Raw genomic sequence first — 22,436 nt, forward strand, 5'->3', positions numbered from 1 at the left:
TTATTCTAGTAATACCTTTTGCAATATACAGTAATCCCTCATTTATTGCGGTTAATTGGCAGACTATAAGTGAATTTTTTTCTTGACTCTTTATTGATACATGGAATATTTTTACAGTTAGAGCATAGAACACCTTCTAAAATACATTTCTTAACATGATTTGAGCCCTCTAGATATGAAATAATAATAATAATCGTCACCTTTATACTACCAATTTAGTAGACATCAAGACCCGTACTCTTGTGTGTCGCTGTAAATGTGTTTCGGTTCCAGAGGAGCTAAGTAAGGGACGGACAGGAAGTGACATCGAGGGTTCAGAGTTGAGTTTTAGCTCGTGTTAACAGTGTTAGGGAGTATTGGATCTGTTGTGAGGTCATTCAAACCTGCAATAAAAGCCTTGTTGTTGCGGAGATGAAGTCTGGTGCTTGTGTGTCTCACCAAGCATCACCAGAATATTGCGTATCATCGTCTTCTGAATTATTTATATTAGTACATTAGTTTTAGTTAGCAATTTTTATGCTTGGAAATGTTTACTTTAGGCTAAAAATATGTCAAATTTGATTATATATGCAATTTTTTTTTAATAACAGGTCATATTCGAACCATGAAACAGCATGATTTATTTATTATTTTTAAAAAACCCGAGAGTGAAATCGCAACGAGGGATTACTGTATATTACATAAAAATTCTGTCATGATTGCATTTCTCCAAAAAACGTCTCGACTAACGATGATCCAACGAGGAAGAATCCTCTTAAATGAAATCTGAAGTCGTCTCGTGCTCCCTAATCAAATCACCACCCGCATCCCTCGTTGCTGTTTTTTGGGGTCTCTCTGGCGCTGACATTTTGTGTTTTTTTTGTTTTGTTTTTTTTTGGTTTGGTTTTCTTTGTAGTGAATTGTCTGTGTATTAGTAGTTGTAGTGGTAGTCGTAGTGTACTGGTCTTAGTTTGTGACACACAGTTCTCTTGCCTGGCACAGTGTCCCATGTCATTTGATTTCTCTCCTTTTTGGGAATGAGGATTGCTCTCTCTCTTTCTATGGTTCTCGGTGTCATCTCTCGCTCTCTATACCATCCATCCTTTTGGTGCTCTGTTTCTCAACCCACCATGAGATTTTGAGGAGAATGGTCACCAAATCTAATGGCTTATTTGAATGATGCACCTTCATGTATATATTTGAATTGAAACATGTTTTTTTTTGTGTTATTTATGTCAATATTATCTTTTTTTTCCCCCCCCTCCCTCATTTTGTTCCGATTTTTTGTGTATGGACTGGCTCCGTCTCTACTTCTCACCTGCATCCTTTCCACTTAACTCACCCGTTTCCATTTTTGTCTCATGTATTTGTTGTGGGAGTGCTGCGATTGTTTTGATTGGTCTCTATGCTGCATCCGACGCTTGCTGATTGGCTGATTTATTTCTTTATTTTGTAATCTATATATCTATATATATATAATTTTTTGGTTTATTACTCACTCTTGGTCATGTGATGCGCCCATATTTGGCTGCGTGTAATTTCTGTGTCATATGATTATTGATTTTGTAAAACAAATGTTTTTGCACCCCCTTTTACTCTCCCTTGTTATCGTTTGTTTTTTTTTATTTGAGGTGTGTAAACCCCACAAATTTGGTTTAATATGGAATTGTGATTTTTGTTTTTTATTTTGTCCGGGTGTGTTGATCAGGCTGGACTTGGAAGGAGGACGGGAAAGTTTGAATGTTTAATTAACCTTTAACATTTTCAGATTTCCCTTCCATTTTTGGTCTCTGTTGATTTGCATGTCTTCCTGTCACTTTAGCCAATTTCATGGATTGCACATGAAACAAACACGGCTACATTCTACGCAGATGTAGATGATGTACAGTAATCCCTCGTTTATCGCGGTTAATTGGTAGGAATATCCGTGATGTAGGATTTCGTATTTATGATTAAATATTTTTGTACTTGGAGCTTAGCAAATTTGTTTGTGATCTTCTAAATATAGGATTTAACATTATTAGAGCCCTGTAGACATAAAATAACACCCCTAAAGTCACCTATAGTCCGTATTCAAACAAGACACTATTTATTAATATGTATTTGAAGCATAGAAAATGTATTTACAACCTTCTAATTGCAGGTTTTAACATTAGAGACCTCCAGACATGACATAACACCCCTATGGTCACCTTCACACACTTGTATTATGCAATATAGTATACATAAAAAGAGAAAATAAGCCATTTAAGACATAAATAAGATTTTAAGTGTGTTTCGCTGACTGGTTGGTCGGACAGGAAGGGACGTTGGGGGTTCACGATTGAGCTTTAGCTCGCTGTGGGTTATGGCAGTTGTTAGGGATTATTGCACCTAAATTAATGTTACAGTAACATTACTGACACCTAGTGTCCAGTGTAGAATACAAGAAGATATGTATGTATTGTTATACTTGAAAATGCTAAAAATGCTAATCATAAGCCGTATTCAACCACAAAGCGAGGGATTGCTGTACTATGATACCCAATAACTCTTCGTCGCCATCATAAAACATCTCAACTTGTACGGAAGTTTGCACTGATTGAAAACGTTCCGCATTAATGCGTTTACGCCACTCAAAACGCCTACAGCACTCGCATTAGCCAAGCTAGCCAAGCCAAGCTAAGCTAATTGAATCATTTGCCACTGACCTTGTCGTTTTCCAATGAGGGAAATACGAGGCAAACCTCATTTCCATGTGAATGAAGCCGGCCAGATAAAGAACATGACTCAGTTAGGGAGGCAAATATGGATGGCGGTCCAGCCCATTAATGGTCTCTAAATGGGAGCACGCAAGATCTCCCGTTTCTCGATCTTTGTCAGGCGCACACACTCTTACCCCTCCGTTTTGCTTAAAGGTCATAAATCCCAAGATTGCGGCACGGATGGATTTAGGAGCCGGATTCTCCGCTCTTGAAGCCCATCAAAGGCAGATGAGGATAAATTAGGGTAGGCTTTGAAGCTAGAGATAATCAGCCATCTTGGATTGTGGAGCCTCCTTATTAGGCTGAAATATCTAGCAGCGTGCGTTAATGCGTGCGGAAAATGTCCGTGTAGTCAGTGTAGCCAATGGCGGCCCTCCTATCATCATATCCTTGCTCTTAATTGCATGACGATTATCCCCCGCCACCGCCGCTGTCCCCATCTTTATCACACACACAGAAATGTGCATTTGATCCCAACTTGAGTGTCCGATTCCGAATCATTTGTGTCTCCAGCTTTGACTGTGTGTCCTTCCATTGCCAGGTGAATAACGCCACCGCCAGGGTGATGACTAACAAGAAAATGGTCAGCCCCTACCCTAACGGAGAGGCGCTGAGCACGCTGCCTTACGGTAACAACCGCTTTGACTCACTAATCACGGAGGCGCTTGCCTTCTTTGCCCGTCTCGTAATCCAAACAAACTAGTTTTTGTCGTCTGCGTCACCGGCTCAGCTACAAATCCGCAACGCTTGTAGTCTTTTTTTTTTTTTTTGGTGTCTTACTACGCTCTTCATAAACTCCTCCTCCTCATCTACTTGCCTCACTGTCTGCCCTCCTCCCCACTGTCATTTTCAGCAGGGTGGAAATTGAGCCCAATGGTTGGGGCTGTGTACGGACCCGAGCTCTATGCAGGTAAGGCGCCATCGCCCCCCCTTCTCCTCCTCCCTCGAGGCACACGGAGAACCTCAGTACTCATTCTCTATTCCCGCCCCCCCCGCCATACACACCTTCCGGTCTCAATTTGATATTAATGCACTGCTTGCTTAGCACTTGTCCCCCCCCCCACTGAAACACTAACGGCAATAGTAGAACTCTTCCCTTCTCTGTTTCACCCGAGGCTAATGTGCCCTGTGTATTTATATACCCCCCCCCTATCACCCGTCCCCCCTCCCTGCATCGCTATACATCATCTTTTCCTATCTCTCCAGTCCCAGGGTTTCCCTACCCTTCAGCGGCGGCTGCAGCAACGACGGCGGCAGCGGCGGCCGCATTCCGCGGCGCCCACCTCCGGGGGCGGGGGCGCCCCGTCTACAGCGCCGTGCGAGCGGCTGTCCCTCAGCCCGCCATCCCCGCGTACCCCGGGTGAGAATTACACGCAAAAGTTGTCGACCTCGCAGGTTTTTTTTTTTTTAGCCGCCCACTCGAGCCGCACAATCGTTTCCCCGAATTAAGTTTGCTCAGGTGTTTGTTCAACACCGCTGTGCTCATGCAGATGCACAAACACCCCCCCACTAGGAAATCAGTGTCAGTTGGCCCAGCAGCTAGCAGTCAGAGATTTGGCTTGAATAGAATAAACACGGATACTGCCATCAGTGCATTTGCATGAACACACACACACGGGCCACATGCAGCCAATCACGCACAAGCGTTTGCTACTAATTCACCTTTACCGCCCCCCAACCCCCCACATGACGCGCACCCCGCATGTTCCTGTGCTGCGATGCCTCACATATAGCAATCACAGCACAACTGGCTGCTTAACATAACATTTTTGTTGAGTTAAACAAGATGGAAATATCCTCCATCGTCACTTCCAAACCACTCAGACATCATTTTCTCTTAAAATGCTCTTCAAGGTGGCCTTCAATTTGTTACAGCGAGGCGACAATTGAACCGCAATTTTGTTTCCGTTTTCCGTGTGTGTGTAAACTACCGGTCCCATGAGTTGTTATGCATTATTATTATGTCTCCAATGTCTTGGTTGGAGCTTATAAAAGGGCAATTTGTAAACACCTGAACAAGCTCAATCTCATAACTTTGTTCCACCATGTTCTGGAGATGCTGACTTAGATAGATCAACATCAATAGATGTTCATCACCAGGAAATGGCGTTTTATTCACTCGCGGACGTTATTCAGTTGCTGCTCATACGGTGGCTTTAGAACAGGGGTGTCCAAAGTGCAGCCCGGGGCCATTTGCATTACATTATTTTAAGAAGAAAAAAGCAAAGCGCTACAATAATTACAATAATTTTAAGTTTTTAACATAAGTTTTTCAATTATTCATACATTGAAAATATTAAAAGCAAATATAATGAGGAAAAAGGAATACAGTTACGAGAATAAAATTGTGATAATATGAGAGAAAATAACGTCATTTTATTAGCATGTTGAAATCGTTGAAATATATTATATTTTAATATTAAATATGTATATGTGTGTGTATGTATATGGATATATATATATATAAAATTACAACTGATTTGTTGTTTGTTGTATGACTTTATTTTCTATTAAAATGTTTTTTTCTTTATATATAAGAAAAAAACATTTTAATAGAAAATAAATAAATGACTATATTTTCTATTAAAATGTTTTTTTTTCTTTACCATAATACCATAATATATTATAAATTTTCCCCAACCTAATTTTTCAATTTTTTATTTTTTTGTTTCCTAGTAATATTGCCATATTTTTACATAACCTAAATTTTTCAGCAACAAATAAATTAATAAAATTAATAAAATATTAATAAAAAATTAAAACTGATTTGTTGTATGTCATGTTATGACTATTTTCTATTAAAATGGTTTTTTTCTTTATATATAAGAAAAAAACCATTTTAATAGAAAATAAATAATGACTATTTATTTTCTATAAGAAAAAAACCATTTTAATAGAAAATAAATAAATGACTATTTATTTTCTATTAAAATGGTTTTTTTCTTTATATATAAGAAAAAACCATTTTAATAGAAAATAAATGACTATTTATTTTCTATAAGAAAAACATTTTAATAGAAAATAAATAAATGACTATTTATTTTCTATTAAAATGTTTTTTTTCTTTATATATAAGAAAAAACCATTTTAATAGAAAATAAAGTCATAACATGACATACAACAAATCAGTTTTAAGTTTTTATTTATTTGTTGCAGAAAAATTTAGGTTATGTAAAAATATTATGGCAATATTACTAGGAAACAAAATAAAAAATTGAAAAATTAGGTTGGGGAAAATTTATAATATATTATGGTAAAAAGGTCAAAATATTCTGGCATTAAAGCCATTTTCATAGGAAAAAAAATGTACAAAGATTATATTTGGGAAAAATTAAAGTTGAAATATTTTTAACATTTAAAAATAAAAATAAATATGCGTTTTTTTTCCTTTGAAAACGTTTGGACACCCCTGCTTTAGACTAATCCACCTGATCTTTGTAGTACTATGCTGCCCCCTGTTGGCCTGGAGTATTACAACAGCTTGTTCAGGTCTACAAATTGCGTTTTGTAAATGAAAGTTTAAGTCCTTCTGCATGCTGCATGGGTGTGAAATAACTCTCTCTCTCTCTCCCTCTCTCTCCCTCTCTCTCTCCCTCTCTCATCCACCATGGTTTTTTGGGATTGTGCACCACTCTCGTTTTTTGCACCCCTCCATCTTCTCTCCACACGCCTCCTCTGTCTCCCCGTGTTCTGCCTCTCTCTCAGTGTGGTGTATCAGGATGGGTTTTACGGCGCTGCAGACTTATATGTAAGTAACCTCACCTCCCACCAGCACACGCTCTGCCCCCCCCCCTCCTCCCCCCTTATCCCCCCTCCCTCCCACCCTCACAGCTTCCTCCTGCTCTTTCCCTCCTGGGTGTGATTCAGCATGTTGGTCCTGTCATTCGCAACACAGAGCTGCCTGCGTTACTCGGTGGACACGATCCCACTCCTAACTCATTTTAAACATTTTTTTTTGGGGGGGTTACATCCGTGGGGAATACTGAAATTGGCCCCCTGGATGGGGTCAAATCAGGTTATAAAATGAAAGAACTGGAGGCCGGGAACACCGCTACTTAGTGCTGCTCTGTGGGCGGATGAAGCGGTGTGTGTGTGTGTGTGTGTGTGTGTAAACAAAAAAAAAAAAAAAAGTGTGCGCGTGTGATTCCGGCTTGACAAGAGCTGTTTCTGTTCTCTCTATAGACTAGTGTTTCAGGACTCAGTCATTAGTCCCAGGTTGCCTCAGGTAGGGACAACTGAACACCAAACCCACGAGTGTGCATTTGCTTTCCTCTACTCCCCTCCTACGACCTTGCAGTCACCTTCTGATCTGGTCTGGAACGTGTCTAGATGTTCCACTGCTTATAATTGTGCTTTTTTTTTTTTACTAACTCACTGAAATATGCACTATTTTGATTGTGGGAGGGGCTTTGTTTCTTTACTAAACTACTAAATTGCGTTGATTTGTAAAAAAAAAAAAAAAAAAAAGAGCCTGATCTCTTTTTGTCAAAATTAAAAAAAAAAAAAAAAATTCAATGCAAACATTTTGTGTCCTTCCTATGAAATAGGAGGTGACGTTCACGGCAGGGTGCGCCCCACCCGCGCTCACGAGGGCCTCAAGTTAAAATGGAGAACACGGTCTCTTTCTGATGGTTGCTGAAGCATGTGAAAGCTAGCTGCATGTTGGACAAGCTAACAAGTCCACCCTGTCCTCCTTTCCGCTCCTTTCCACTCACCCACGAGGCCTTGCTGTCCCGTCAATAACCCAAATCTTCTTCACCACCGAGGTTGCTCTGGCTGTGGTGCGCCGTGCCTTTCTGGTCCCGGTAGCTTCAACGAACGTTACGAAATAGCTTTGGGGTCTTGATTTGGGTCACGCATGCAGAGTCGGTTTTTAGTGTCGGCATAGGACTGTGTGTGTGTGCGTGTGTGTGTGTGTGTGTGATCCTTTTTCCAAGTCTCCCCCCCCCCCCTCTTGTTTTCTTTGCTCTGTCCACTGAATCCACACGACAATGATAACAAATGTTCTTTATCAAAGATGTATCGTATTCACTAGGGCTGTCAAAAATAACACCAAAATAAAAGCGCTAATTAAATTATCTAATTTCGTTAACATTTTTCGAGTGACTTGGGAGCATCCATAAGCGTACAGTACCGATGTCGGCCATGGCATCGCCACTGTCAATGAGAATTGAAAGGCTCTTTATGGAGTTCTTTCCACGTTTGATCAAAGTTACTTAAGATTTGTCCGATCAAAACACCGTCGCTGCATGACAATATGTGATAGAGTCTAGTTCGGACCGACCGTCTGCTTCCGCACTCAAAGCATCATGGGAACTGTAGTGTACTGTAGCATGGCTCACGTGGTAGAGTGGTAGATCTTCCAACCTCAAGGTTGCAGGTTCGATTCTCCGTCCTCCTGTGATCAGTGTCAAAAAATGTATTTACATAACATAGCAGATTAATAGCAGGTTTGAATGATATCACAGCAGGTAAAAATAAGTCGTAACCCGCACCAAGACGTCACTTCCTGTCTGCGCCACCATAACATTTACAGCAACACACCCAAGCGAAAGTCTTATTTATGTCTTACATGGCTTATATGTCTAGTATATTGGAATATAAATGTGATATAGGGATGCTATTTTATGTATAGAGGGCTCTAATCATGTTAAAACCGGCATTTTGGAAGGTTGTAAATGAAATGCTGTAACTTATCTTTTCACAGTCCGATCTAGAACCAATTACCGTATTTTCTGGACTATAGGGCGCTGCGGAGTATAAGTTGCACAAGGCTAAAAATGCTAATTAGGTTAATTAGGCTAATTAATACATAAGTCGCACTTTTTTGCGGGTAATTTATTTTACTACTTGACCAAAACAGACATTACGTCTATTGGAAGGCAAGTTCTAACAATAATAAAAGAATAGAGAACATGCTAATACGTGTAAGATATGCTAACACAATGCTTATTCAGCTACACAAAAAGTAAACAAACAGAAAACCTATGAAAAAAAGTGCGATTTATAGTCCGGAAAATACGGTATATATACAATAAACAAGTGATTACTGTATATAATAGTTTATATAATTCATAAAGTACGGTAAAAATTAGCAATTTTTTTGACACAAATCACAGTGATGAATCACGATTAAATCAAAAGCGGTAATTAATCCGATTAAAAATGGTAATGGTTTGACAGCCATAGTATTAATAGGAATCTTGGGACGTCCTTATGAACCTTTTCACTTTATTTAGCGTATTAGCAACGGAATTGATTAGGGTTCCATTCCATTCAGTGCGTCAAAGCCACTAAATACCACCGCATAATTGCATGGGGGTTTTTTTTGTGTGTATTTTCTGGTCATATCCTAACTTAGAGACTAATACGCTACATATATAAGCGTCTGGAAAGCAATATAGGATATAACATAATACCGTCTTACATATGTCACATAGTAGTCCTTCAACCCGGGAGACCTTGGGAGTTAGTCATGCTCTCTACGTATGTACATGTGTGTCTCCCTAGGGGGGCTATCCCGCTGCCGCCGCAGCCGCCGCCGCTTATCGCTACGCTCAGCCTGCGGCCGTAACCGGAGCAACCGCCGCAGCTGCCGCATACAGTGACAGGTGAGGACGCCACTGAGATATCACCCCTAAAAGAAATATCGTGTGTGTGGGTCGTCGACGCACGCTGAATCCCAAATCCTTTTGGATTTTTGTGCTTCCAGTTACGGGCGGGTTTACACGGCCGATCCTTACCACGCTTTAGCCCCAGCGGCTGCCGCCTACGGAGTGGGAGCCATGGTGAGAAAAGCCGTACATGAGCCAAATTGATGCTTTTCTACTGGTTTGTTGTCACAATGCTAGCCAACGCCGTGCCTTAGCCATTTCCTGTTTAGGATTTAGGACCTAGTTGGGGTTCTAACTGTCCTGGAAAATTCGGAACGCTGTTACATGGCGGTGTCGTGTGTCTTGTGTGTCTTCCAGGCCAGTTTATACCGGGCGGGATACAGTAGGTTCGCTCCATACTAAAGCCACAAACCACATCCCAAGATCCAAGGAATTTTCACATCTCTCCGGAAGCCTTTTTTTTTTTTTAAAGCTCATTTTTTGGCAGACGCACCCTTTCCATCTCTTTGCTGTCTGACTGCAGTGACAACCCCCCCAACACCCCCCCCCTTTTCTTTTTATTGCCACATCAGCAACTCTTTGTGTCGTGTGACGTGGCACGTTTTGTCAACGCTAACTTTTTAGGAACACTATTGGATCCGCTAGGAAAGAGAGAGACCCGTTCCTGCTTGATCTTCCTACACTACAAAGTCCAAATCCTTAGTAAATCCACTCCACTCCCACGGTGTCCCCCAAGACAGTTTGGCACTGTGGTGCATTCATGAACCTCACTTTCATCTCTGTATAAAAAAAAAAAAAAAGTAGGAATTTTTTTTTTTTTTTTTTTTTTTTAAAGACGGCACGGAAACATGGGAGCTTCTGACTGACAGGAACCACTAATTGTCCCAGTCACACCAAAAACAATGAATGGCATGAAACCCTCAAGTTATGCTGGGATTCCCACGGGTGCAAGGAACGTTACGTTAAAAAAAAAAAAAAAAATGGGAAAAAATTTTTTTCTTCTACATTACCTCAGTTTTATGTCGATCTTGTTTTTGTTGCCATAATTTGATGTCCGCTTCAGTTCGCCTTTGCCACAGCAACACTAAAAAAAACACAACGGACGCAACGGAAGCATCCACTTGGACACAACACGGCGGCGTCCCTTGTGAGGCTGACGGAGACCACATAGGAAAGTCAGGAACTGCATTCTGGATCCCAACTCCGCTGGATTGCAGGCACGTGCATTCGATCCGATATTTTGGAATTTTCTTTATTTGTCAGTATTTTCTGGACACAGTAGTCATTTTTGTAGTACTTTTTTTTTTTTGAAGGAGGCCTGGCAAGTCTTGTTATGTATTCCACACCTCAGTATATACTCCCCATGTTATTATTATTGCTCTTTGCCTTTTGGTTCCAAAGATTGTTTTTTCCCAAGGAAGCACACTTTTAGACTCCATGAACTTTTTGTCTGTGCTCAACTGCTTGTTTTTATTTGTAAAAAAAAAAAAAAAAAATGAATAATAATAATCTCTGCGTTGAAGCCGTATTTTTCTAGATGCTGGTGTCAGACACATTTCCACGGTGGTCGGCCCTTTTTGGAAACCTGCCAACAAAACCCCGGGACGCATGATTTTTTTTTTTTGTTCGCGGCACCCGCAAGGTATGCCGGAATGCGCACGTGGGTTGTTTGTTGGTTCGTTGGTTTTCGGTTTTGCTGCAGTCGGGAGTCATGAGGGACGTTCCGATTGGGATGGGAGGAAGAAGGCATGAATATTAGGATGGGGGGGGGGGGGGGGGGGGGGGGCTCATGGACGACGGAGCCTGTGAGGATGTTTTGTATGATTGTGACGCGTGTGCAGTAAGTCTTTGGAGTATTTTGGTGCACTCTTTTTTTTTTTTTTTCACTTTTTTTTTTTACTTCAAGTATTACCGCAAGTGTTGCTATGCATGCTTATGTGAGAGACGGGGCGGACGTCGGAGAGCTTTTCCTTTGTGCATGACTTTAAATCTTTTGTGCTGGAGGATGGGGAGGGAGCAACCATTCCCTTGATAGGAGGTGACAAGAATGGCGAGGGAGTGAAGTTCTTTTTAAAAAAAATAAAGTGGAAGTATCCGGGCGAGAGCTGATTTAATAACTGGGTTTATCTCTGTTGTGTGCCTCTGAGGTCGTCATGGTAATCAGCAGTCATATCAGATATGTTGGAAGTTTAATTTGGGATTTCCACCTCCCACGCACCCCCCCCCCCCCCCCCCCACACCCTTGTGGGTTTCCTTTTGTAATGAAAATAACAGCGATGAGTCCGGCCCACTGTGGGACACTAACTTTTTTGCCTGTCGGCGAAAAACATAACGATACGGTTTCCGACTCCTACGCTTCTTTCTTCTTTGACGTTTAAGACGACAGACGCCAAAGTAGCCCACAGCCGGGTCGCTACTCGTCCTCTGTGAACTCTGACCCCCCCCCCCCCCCCCCCCCCCGAACCCCAGCGCGGCCTGGATGAAGTGTGAATTGCATGTTGGCCTCTTATTTCTGTCGGAGCTGCTTTTCCTTTTGGCTATGTAACGGATTCTTTTGCCATCCTTGTATCTGCCTTCTGTTTATTCTCCATCATTATTATTATTATTATTATATGTATATAATAAACTGTTTGGTTTTTATACCCTTCTGTGGAGATGACTGATTCCTGCTCCGGCGATGGGAACGGAACGCCCGCTCTCGTTTTTCATGCGGATGCCGCAATCTTTAGATTACGAGCATAAATCACGTTTGTCAACGTTTCCCCTACGTGACTTAAGGATGATGTATGGCGACCGCGGTCTCGCACGATTAATACGGCTGGTCTCCTTCCACTTGGGAAGGGGGGGGGGAGTAATAATTTAATCACGTGTGGTGCTAATGGCTGCAAATGTGTCGGAAGTGGCGGGAAGCCTTGCATGGCGGCTAATTGCGCTAATGCATGAGAGCACGATTGACAATTAGATAGCAATGATCTCTGACTGGAAGGGAGAAACTGAATTGTTTGATGGGGGCGGGGGGGGGGCAATGGGACCTAATGAATTGACCTATTTGCAATGGCGGTGTGACAAAAGCAGGGAAAGCAAGCAAGAAATCACCAGCAACTTATTTGGGCGATGAGATGACTACCAGCTAAAGAGGTTTGATGCTTTTCTAGCTGATGCAGGCTACTATTGGTGTGGGAACAGTGACCCCTGGTGGTTGCTTTGCTTCACTACACTTCAATACACACGTCATTGGGACAAACGGCTTTAAAATGTCATTTAACAAGGAAAATAAAACCGTACAATAATAAATTTAAAAATATAAAGATAAATAGATATAGAAGATAAAAGATGTTATTTTTGAAGTGATACATCAAACTTAAAAATTTAGATAAAAAATTAAAAATAAATGCTGTCTGAAATATTAAGCAAAGAAGTTGTTCACAAGAAAAAAAAACCTTTAGTAATATAATGTTAAAATATTTTTTAAAAAAAGCAAAGAAACAATTTACATTTTTGGAAAATATGATTGGTACAAAGTTACATTACAGGAACAAAGTACAAATATTAATGGAGGTCAATTAAAAGAAGCAAAACTACAAGACGTTGAAATATTTTGTTGAATTATAAGACAAAGATTATTTTTTTACAAAGAATTTCAAAATATTACGTGAAACAAATAACTGCTACTATAACTTTTTGGACTCCAAAATACGTTTCCATACACATTGTAGCATAACGGAATATTTAATATTAGAAGAATATTTTTTGAAGTCATAAGAATGACAAAATAAGTTGAATTAGCTTGTAATAAAGTCATTTATAACGAGAATAAAATTTACAATAAAGTAGAAATATTTGTAAAACAACCTTTTTTGGGGTGACTGAACGATCGTTTTTCTTTATCTGTGACGTCACAGCAAGCCGGGCTTCCTTATATGGGCGTTACACGCTACATTTTAAATAAAGCAGCCCGCCAGCAGAGGCTGTGGACCAGTACCGGAAGTTAATCCTAAAGACGTTATCCGTGATGACGCTAGACTTACATATTCCATCTTCCTTGTCTGCCCCTCCAGCTTTTGCTCTTCCGTCCATTGTGGTCTCCGCTAAGCAGTTTTGTCACCTTCTGATTGACGGTTTCACACCTCCTCCATCACCTCGGGCTTCTTTTATGTCCTAAAATAGCTGACATGGGTTAGCCGTTCTAGCTCAAACCGTGTAGTTTATTGCTGATTGGACTCCAATACCCACCAATACACGCCCCCACGTAGGTCACCGTGGGAGGGGGGGTAGTCGAACTTTTAAAAGCAGTGCTCCCCAAACATTGTCCGTGAGTCCAAAAATCGAAAAAATCTCTGAGGAGATGCTAGCGTTACTCTGGCGGACTTGCCAACACTGCCACCCAGTGGCCGGAAGTGGAAGTACAGGACAAAAGGCGCTGCAATGAATACAGTACTACACCAAATATGAATATACTGTATAAACTTCAATTTCATTTAATACCCTTAACGCACATATTTTACATTATATTGCTTGTAATGCAAGGAATAAGTAAAATGGCATTTTATAAGCCTAAAGTTGCATTATTATAAAATGAAAAACAAGTTGTTTTTTTTTAAATTAGTCGTCACAAGTTGAAATAGTTTGAAAAAAAAATGAATACATAATATTACAACCCAAAAAGTCATAATTTTACAAAAATAAACATGGCATTTTAGTAGCGTAGAGGGGGAATATTAGTCATAATATGAGTAATTTTTTTAATTAAAAAAATAGTATTTACAGAAAATTTAATCTAGTTATTTATGAAAGTGTCTTATTTTCTAATTGTTATTTTGTCATTGCGCATTAATATTTTCGACGGCCTGGTGGTTGGTAGTTGGGGACCCCACTTTAAATTGACGCCCCCGTCAAGACGTCCCCGAAAAATACAAGTACTTACAAGATTATTTTACCTGAGCGACTTCAAAACAAAACGAGCACTATTACACACTTTATATACAGTGGATCCCCAATTATTAGTAGATATTACATATTTTTTTGTGGGGAATCTTGCTTGACAGACACTTGGGGATGTCCTACAATTATCGTCCCGATATTAGCATAAAAATTTGATATTGTTTGATATCGGTATTTGATTTTTTTTTTTTGATATTTAAAAAAAATGCTGTATTCAACACGTGTTGATTCTACCACGGGAGCTATGTCATGCTACACGTATCGCTAGCGAACAATATCGGAAATTGAGAGTTGGACGATATCGGCATATCGTTTTTTTTTGGCAAAAAACTGACATCGGCTGTCCCTAATAGACACCATTATTCACTTCACAAACCAACATAACTCACTCACAGTGCATCACACATAACACAAAATGTAAGTGTACCACACCGTGACAGGATGCTACCCAGCATGCCTTGCGGGTTCTGAATTCTTATCTCGTTTTGTATGTTTCCAAAACCCTTGTAATACGTGTGATGCAGTTACATTGTGTGTTCCACATTTATTTTTGTTGCACCGTGAGTGAGTGAGTGGTCTCAGACCGTAACTAATCTTCCATGTCTTTGACTTGCTTTGTTGACTGGAAGACGACTTCTTCCTTCCATTTTGAGTGGCGTTTGTCCTAAATGAGATTTTTATAGCAATATTTTTGTCCCTACGTAAGACTTTGAACTGCTTTCCGTTGCCAAATGCCACATTATTTACATCAACTGTATATCAAACTTGAGTTTCTGGTGCTCGTGTTTCAAAAGGGTCCATAATAATCATCATATGGTTCTCCGAAGTTGGTGGTCTGAGGGCGAGGAATGCTGTAATCTTTACTGGGGTCAATTTCCTGCAACACACACACCCACGCACACACACACATACATACAGTATATAAAACCCCAGTGCAATTCCCAGGTGATATGATGGAGTCATAAACAAAGGTCACAGCATTGAGGTAGACGAGAGAACCTTCATCCTAAAGCTTTATGACTCACCGTCATGGAGAATTCGGATTCATACGGCGATTGTAGCGATGGCTCCGCCCGCCTGCCTGGAGGGAGAAACACGCGACTTGACTCAAGAGTGACTCGGCAGGCAAGTTCCTTGATGCTTGGGTATTGATAAGGTTAACATCTCATTATGGTATTATGGTTTATGTATTATGTGTTATGGTTTCTTTATTTTCTCAAGCTGCCATCAGGGGCACCAACGTTGCTGTCGCCATGGAGGACATTAGAGTTGGGGTTACCCTGAAACTACGAGACCATGTCAACGGAGGATGTCCTCTTCGTACAGGATGATGACACATTGAAAAATGGCCATTTTCTTTTTTATTTACATGTCACTAATTAAAATGTACAAATAAAAACCAAATATTTAAATAGTTTATTTTTATTATTTTAGAAAGTAAATATATTTAGCAAGATTGTCATTTTGATTATTTTATTAACGATTAATATTAAAAAGTAAGTAAATACAAACAAAAATATTTGTATTTATTTTATAAATGATTAATTATATTTAAAGAAAAAATAAATACATTTAGTAAGAAAGATTATTGTTTCTTATAATTGCATTAAATATTCAAAAGTTAATATGTTCACTATTTTTAAATTATTTTGTCTCTTTCGTACTGCTTTTTTCTGATTACGGAGTCTCCACAGTGGATATTAATATTATATAATAAATTATTATTTTATTACTATTATTGATTATTTTTTAAATTATATACACACACAATTTAACATTATTCTTTAATAGATTATTATGATTTTTATATTTTTGGTTACTTATTTTTAAATTATTTTTTAATATATATATTTTTTTTAAAACAATATATTTTTGATATGCATTATATAATAAATTATTGTTATTTTATTACTATTATTTATTATTTTTAAATTATATACACACATAATTTAATATTATTCTTTAATAGATTATTATAATTGTTATATTTTTGGTTACTTATTTTTACATTATTTTTTAATATATATATTTTAAAACAATATATTTTTGACATGCATTATATAATAAATTATTATTATTATTTTATTACTATTATTATTTTTAAATGATATACACACACAATTTAATATTATTCTTTAATAGATCATTATGATTGTTATATTTTTCGTTACTTATTTTAAAATTATTTTTAATATACATATATATATATATATATATATATATATTTTAAAATAATAGATTTTTGACATGCATTAATTCCAATAATTCCTTTAAAGTCAGCAGTTGCCTTAAAAAAAATAATAAAAAAAATATATATATATATATATTTCAAAGATACTGTACGTGTTTTTGCAAGTGAACTCTTCATGTTCATGTTTGGTGGCTCAAACTTTCATCTCACCTCTTCTGCTCTCCGCCTCGTTCTCGAAGCTCCCGTTCTCTTTTCCCTCCTTGGGGCTGTTCGGGTCCGGGATGTCCACACCGGGGCTGGTCCAGCCGGCGAAGCTCAGAGGTATCTCCTTCGACTTGGCCTCCCCCCTGCAGAGGAAGGCCATCTGCGACAAGCCGTGTCCCATCAGCAACACCCAGCCGTTGGCGACCAAGGCCAGGGCGAGCACCGGGTCGTCCCATTGCGGCCGGCGTTCCAACTGAGCGTTCCCCCTGATGAGCATCGTGATCCACGCCACCCAGATGCCGGCGGAGAGCGACAGCGTGATGAAGAGGAGCACGGCCTGTTGCCGGCTCTGCTGGTGCGTGGCGCCGGCGTAGTTGTAGCTGTACGTGAAGCAGGAGCGGCACAGGAAGTGCGCCGAGAGGATCAAGCTGATGGCCAGGAGGCACAAGACGTAGATCTGCAGCATGACAAACTCCTCTTGTCTGTACATACAGGGCATCCCATCCCTCACCAGGACCAGGATCAGCCACTCCGAGGCGATGATCACCTGAACGATGAAGAGCCCCACCGCCATGCCGGCCTCTCCCCATCCTCGAGCGGCGGCGAAGCCCAGCAGAGCGAGGCATCGAGCCAGCAGGCAGGAGAAGGCCAGCGAGAAGAAGACCCCGAATAGGAAGATCCTGGTGGGGCACGTCTCACGGCTCAGGCTGATGATGAAGGAGAAGGTGGTAGCGAAGATGCCGGCTGTGGCCAACAGGAACATGGACATGCAGGCCACCGTGCTTCCGATGTGGCTACGCTGGTGCCGGACGGAGATGTAGTTCCACAGAGACCAGATAAGGAGGCCCAGCAGGAGGAGGAGACTGAAGAGGAAGCCAGAGGCGGCCAGGGCCTCCAGCACGATGCCCCATGCCGCTTTGCGGTCACACAGGTACCTGTAGAGAACATTGAGGCCTGCTCCGCAGCCTGTAGCAACCTTGGCGGTGTAGTTAGTGGTATTCTTTTCTGGTGTTGAGTGACATAAACCTGGGAGGGGGGCGTAGAAGAGGAGGACGGGGAACGCCAACTTGGGCTCCTTTGGGAAAACGGATAGACTCATTCTGCTCCCAAGATTTTGTACTTTTTCAACCTGGAATGAACAACATTAATTTCCCTTAATCACAGTATAAACAGGATACACTTCAAAATATAGTCATTAATTAATCATGCTGTTTTGTGGTTCCATATGGCCTAATGTTTTTTTAAATGCATTTTTATAAGCAAATGTTACATAGTTTTGCCTAAATTAAGCATTTTCAAGCATAAAATACCTTATTGAAGTAGTATAATACAAATATAAGGCATTTAAAACTCTTTCAAAGAATGTAGTACTCTACACTGGCCACTAGGTATCAGTAATGTTACATTGACGACACAATAGCCGCCATATTGTACAAGCCACTACAAAAAAAAAAACACAGATTTCCATTCGGCTGGTATTCAAGCTGGTATCTGCTACCTGTGATAACGACACTTAGTACAAGTACATTTAATATCTCTAGTAAATTTTTTGTAAAGTAGTGTATTTCAAATACCATGAAGAAGGTACTGTATAGCCAAGCTAATATAAAATCGAACGAGAGGACAAACAACGCATAAAATATGTAAAAATTGTCTTTCACGTAACAAAAGTCAAATAATAAAACCATTAATATATATTATCACGACTGTAACAATGACGACAAACTCACATTTGACGAATTATATGACTCCGTTTACCATCCGCCATTGTTTCCGCCATTGTTTCAATCAACACACTTGACTAATCAGTGTCTCACGCGCAGGCTGAAGAAAAAGTAGTTCCCACCAACCTCATAATATTTACATGAAGATCGGGGGGAAAAACTTAAAAATACGACTGTGTTGCTGTTAATATTCATAACCTAAAGTATCAAAGTGTAGACAGTGTATTTTGAGAATCAATTTTAGTGCATAAAGGTCTGGTAAAGGCGGGTATCGCTATTTCAGGATCAATCCGCGCGTCACTAGAAACCGGAAGTACAAATACAAACAAGGAACTATCCTGCTGTTAACGTCGGATACATATTTATGCTGCATATTTACTTTAATTATGTGTACTGTATTTGGTAAAAGTGTAAAAGTGACTATATGGGTGGTATGTATAAAAAAACACGTATTTCGAAGCTTTTAAACAAGTTTTCTATGTTTTATGTAAATATTCCGTTTCTAAATAAACGAGACCAGTCCAGGGTGCAACCTTCCTCTCGCACAAAGTCAGCTGAGAAAGGTTCCGGGATAAGTAACAGTACCAGTAAATTATAATCGTTACATACCAGCTTCTGTTACAATCATTTCAATCTTCATAAGGTATAAGATAAGGTATCTTTCAATCTTCAGTCTTTGTGCATCGAATGTACAACTAATTTTATACATACCATGTCACAAAGGTATCAAAGGTATCAAACATTCATGTTAGGTTAGCATCAGGGCGGTGACATCACTTCCATCATCATTTATGATTATTATTATCAGTTGTTTTTTTTATGAGCGGGGACTGTTTTGACAGTGCTGGAAGTTAAAAATCTGTTCTGTGTTTGTAGACGGTGACTAATGGAAGCACGTGTGGAGGTAGAGGACACGGGCATGCCACAACCGGAACAAAAATGGTGGACAGCGGCGTATTCAATTGCTTCCACTGTGCTTGTATTGTATTGCTTTTGTTCATGTCGTGTAACACAGTCCTGACATTGTTGAGGGAGGGTTTGACAGTTCCCAGAAAGGCAGCAGACGAGGGGGGGGAGGACATAAACATGTCACAACAAGCGAGAACGGAAAAGAAACTGCACTGTAAAGCGAGTATCCAGACAAGATGGATGAATTCACACACAGACAGAGGAGAGATGTTCAGATGTTCGGCCCTGATTGGAAACCCATCGCTTCCTCTCAGCTCACAACACAGCCTTTGTTCCGAGTGTCACATTTTAATGTGACACTTATTTGCATCGTCGCTGATGCGATATTACTGACGAACTGTCAAATGTTACACGTTAGAGAAGGGACGTGAAGTTTCAGGGAACTGCTTTAAGTCGGTGGTTCTCAACCAGCTTGGCTGCGGCAACCGCCATCATATATCGGTGACATGCGGAGACCCAAATTGTGGGAAGAAAAAAAGCTTCTCAAACGTTATTGATTGATTATTATTGTGAGCTGGAACGGTGAAAACGGCAAGATTGACGTTTTGATTATTTTATTAAAGATTATTATTACAAAGTATGCCAGTAAATGCAAAAAAACATTTTTACTTATTTTTAAATTATTAATTATATTTAAAGACATTTTGTAAGAAAGATTATTGTTTTTTATAATTTTATCAAATATTCAAAAGTTAACTATTTAATATTTATTTAATTTAATTTAATGTTAATTTAATATTAAAGTTAACTATTTAATATTTAATTGCCAATATTAATATTAATATTAATTATCTACAATTGTTAAATATTAATAATTTAACAATAGTTAAATACTAATATTATATATTAAATATTAAATTTAATTAAATATTAAATTTAATTAAATATTAATATATAAATATTAATATAATATTAATATTTAATGTATAATATTAATATTTAACTATTGTTAATTTTTTTTCTTTCTGCTTTTTTCTGATTACGGAGTCTCCACAGTGGATTTAATATTATATTAATATTAATATTATATAATAAATTATTATTACTATTATTTTACTATTATTTATTTTTAAACCAGCAGGTATCTGCAGCTGTGTGTCGGGCAGATGGCGTGTTAAGCACCTGCGCGATGAACACAGTGGAGTGGCAAGTGAATAGCACAGACATTTTGCCAGTTGAGAATCACTGCTTTAAATTGAATGATGAAAAGTAAATGCATGATCACTGTTATTATGTATAATATTATATTATTATTATATTGAATGTACTTTAACATGAAAAGGGCAAAATATTCAAAATATCTCCTGCACTAACAACATAATGCTACTTTAATATCTCTTTTGCCCATCTCAGTCAAAACGGAGCATCGTTATCGTTTGCATGCAACTTTTCTACGATGCAGAAATAGCAAAAGTTGTGACACTTACGTTGTTTTAAAGTCGACTTTCGCAGCAAACACGTTGTTGATGCGTGAATTGCCCGCCTGGCGTGTTCTCTTACACGGAACATGTGTCCTTAGCAGGATGCAAAGTGTGGGAGCTGCTGGGAGTGGAGACTTGTCACCTGGAATCTCTACTGGTTGGGCAATAGAAGAGAAACCTGCATCCTGACTCTCTCGGGTATAGGTGGGGCTCGAACGCTCACGTGGAGGGGGTGGGGCTGGGGGGGGGTTACACTCAGGCTTCTTTTCCCCCACAGGAATTTGAATTTCTGATAACTGGAATTCCACGGGCAAGAGTTTGCCGTTGCGAATGGGGTCCGCAACAGTTCCTGTTTAATCATAAAAACAATGGCCATGTGATGAAATGAGCCTCGGGGGGCCTTTTCGTGCGGAGAAAGGAGAGCGCTGACGTCTTTTGTACACGCCCGTACGTAAGGCCTCAGCTCAGCTCAGGTCCGGACAAGTAGGAATATTATGGGGTGTGTTTGCTTCCATCCCAGCACTCTCTCTCCGGCATAAATGGTGTAGCTAAACTGTCATGTTCGCGTAGTTATTTATAAATCTCTCAAAGCTCAGGAAATGATTTACAGCGTTTATTTTTAATGCGCTATTTTGTGTCTTTTTATTTTAGTCGAGTTCAGACTTCCTGCCAGATGCCGGAGCTTTATTTTGAAAAGGAATGTAACCATAGTAACGGAATGTGGGGGGGGGGGAACATCGTTTTGATGTTGTTTTTGTGATTAATTACACTTAATTACCGAGACGGTGAAAAGACATGACGCAGACTAGGCTTCTATTTATACGTAACAGTATACAATGTGCATCTCGTCATACTTCATTCATTCATTCATTCATTTTCTACCGCTTTTCCTCACGAGGGTCGCGGGGGGTGCTGGAGCCTATTCTACATTGGTCACTAGGTGTCAGTAATTACATTGATGAGATTGCACAATAGGAATGTAAAGGCTCTGTTTAAAAGGTGGGCGGCACGGTGGTCGAGTGGTTAGCGCGCAGACCTCACAGCTAGGAGACCAGGGTTCAATTCCACACTCGGCCATCTCTGTGTGGAGTTTGCATGTTCTCCCTGTGCATGCGTGGGTTTTCTCCGGGTACTCCGGTTTCCTCCCACATTCCAAAAACATGCTAGGTTAATTAGCGACTCCAAATTGTCCATAGGTATGAATGTGAGTGTGAATGGTTGTTTGTCTATATACGCCCTGTGATTGGCTGGCCACCAGTCCGGGTTGTACCCCGCCTCTCGCCCCAAGAAGACAGCTGGGATAGGCTCCAGCACCCCCCGTCCTCCCCCCGCAACCCTTGTGAGGATAAGTGGTAGAAAATGAATGAATTAATGAATGAGTTCTCCTCCTATTTTGTGTGGAAGTGGTAACTTTTTGGCTTCTTATTTAGTCTTTCCCCACCCTCGATCATTTCTGTGTGGAGTTTGCATGTTCTCCCCGTGCATGCGTGGGTTTTCTCCGGGTACTCCGGTTTCCTCCCACATTCCAAAAAACATGCTAGGTTAATTAGCGACTCCAAATTGTCCATAGGTATGAATGTGAGTATAGGATAAGCGGCATAGAAAATGGTTGGATGGAGTTTATTTAATATTGTAGTGATGATATGATA

The 22,436-nt window shown here is 39.8% G+C and overlaps 2 protein-coding genes across 10 annotated transcripts in view; one reads left to right on the plus strand and one right to left on the minus strand.

The window, feature by feature from the left end:
- Positions 1 to 11,110, plus strand: part of LOC131102734 (RNA binding protein fox-1 homolog 2-like) — a 37,886-nt gene extending 26,776 nt beyond the window's left edge. For 3 of the 7 annotated variants that reach the window (XM_058048235.1, XM_058048238.1, XM_058048240.1), the window contains 7 exons: positions 3,265 to 3,352; positions 3,577 to 3,633; positions 3,930 to 4,083; positions 6,429 to 6,471; positions 9,234 to 9,334; positions 9,436 to 9,511; positions 9,695 to 11,110. In XM_058048235.1, coding sequence (XP_057904218.1) covers positions 3,265 to 3,352; positions 3,577 to 3,633; positions 3,930 to 4,083; positions 6,429 to 6,471; positions 9,234 to 9,334; positions 9,436 to 9,511; positions 9,695 to 9,739 — 564 coding nt within the window. In that variant the 3' untranslated portion in view covers positions 9,740 to 11,110. Of the gene's footprint in view, positions 1 to 3,264; positions 3,353 to 3,576; positions 3,634 to 3,929; positions 4,084 to 6,428; positions 6,472 to 6,905; positions 6,949 to 9,233; positions 9,335 to 9,435; positions 9,512 to 9,694 lie in introns of all 7 variants that reach the window. The other 4 variants (XM_058048236.1, XM_058048237.1, XM_058048241.1 and 1 more) reach the window with 4 other exon arrangements.
- Positions 11,111 to 12,843: 1,733 nt separating this feature from the next.
- LOC131102737 (retinoic acid-induced protein 3) lies at positions 12,844 to 20,940 on the minus strand. 3 transcript variants are annotated; one of them, XM_058048244.1, is made up of 4 exons: positions 20,794 to 20,940; positions 16,680 to 17,802; positions 15,304 to 15,359; positions 12,844 to 15,155 (listed from the first exon to the last, which is right to left on the minus strand). In XM_058048244.1, exons 2-4 carry the CDS (start codon positions 17,770 to 17,772, stop codon positions 15,066 to 15,068), a joined length of 1,239 nt encoding a protein of 412 aa, XP_057904227.1. In that variant the 5' UTR covers positions 17,773 to 17,802; positions 20,794 to 20,940; the 3' UTR covers positions 12,844 to 15,065. The 3 variants fall into 3 exon arrangements, with proteins under 3 accessions (XP_057904227.1, XP_057904228.1, XP_057904226.1); XM_058048245.1 differs by lacking the exon at positions 20,794 to 20,940 and adding an exon at positions 19,007 to 19,076; XM_058048243.1 differs by lacking the exon at positions 20,794 to 20,940 and adding an exon at positions 18,404 to 18,911 and having other exon boundaries at positions 12,845 to 15,155.
- Positions 20,941 to 22,436: the final 1,496 nt, after the last annotated feature.

The sequence above is a fragment of the Doryrhamphus excisus genome, chromosome 15 (assembly GCF_030265055.1).
Source record: "Doryrhamphus excisus isolate RoL2022-K1 chromosome 15, RoL_Dexc_1.0, whole genome shotgun sequence".
NCBI classification, from domain to species: Eukaryota; Metazoa; Chordata; class Actinopteri; order Syngnathiformes; family Syngnathidae; genus Doryrhamphus; species Doryrhamphus excisus.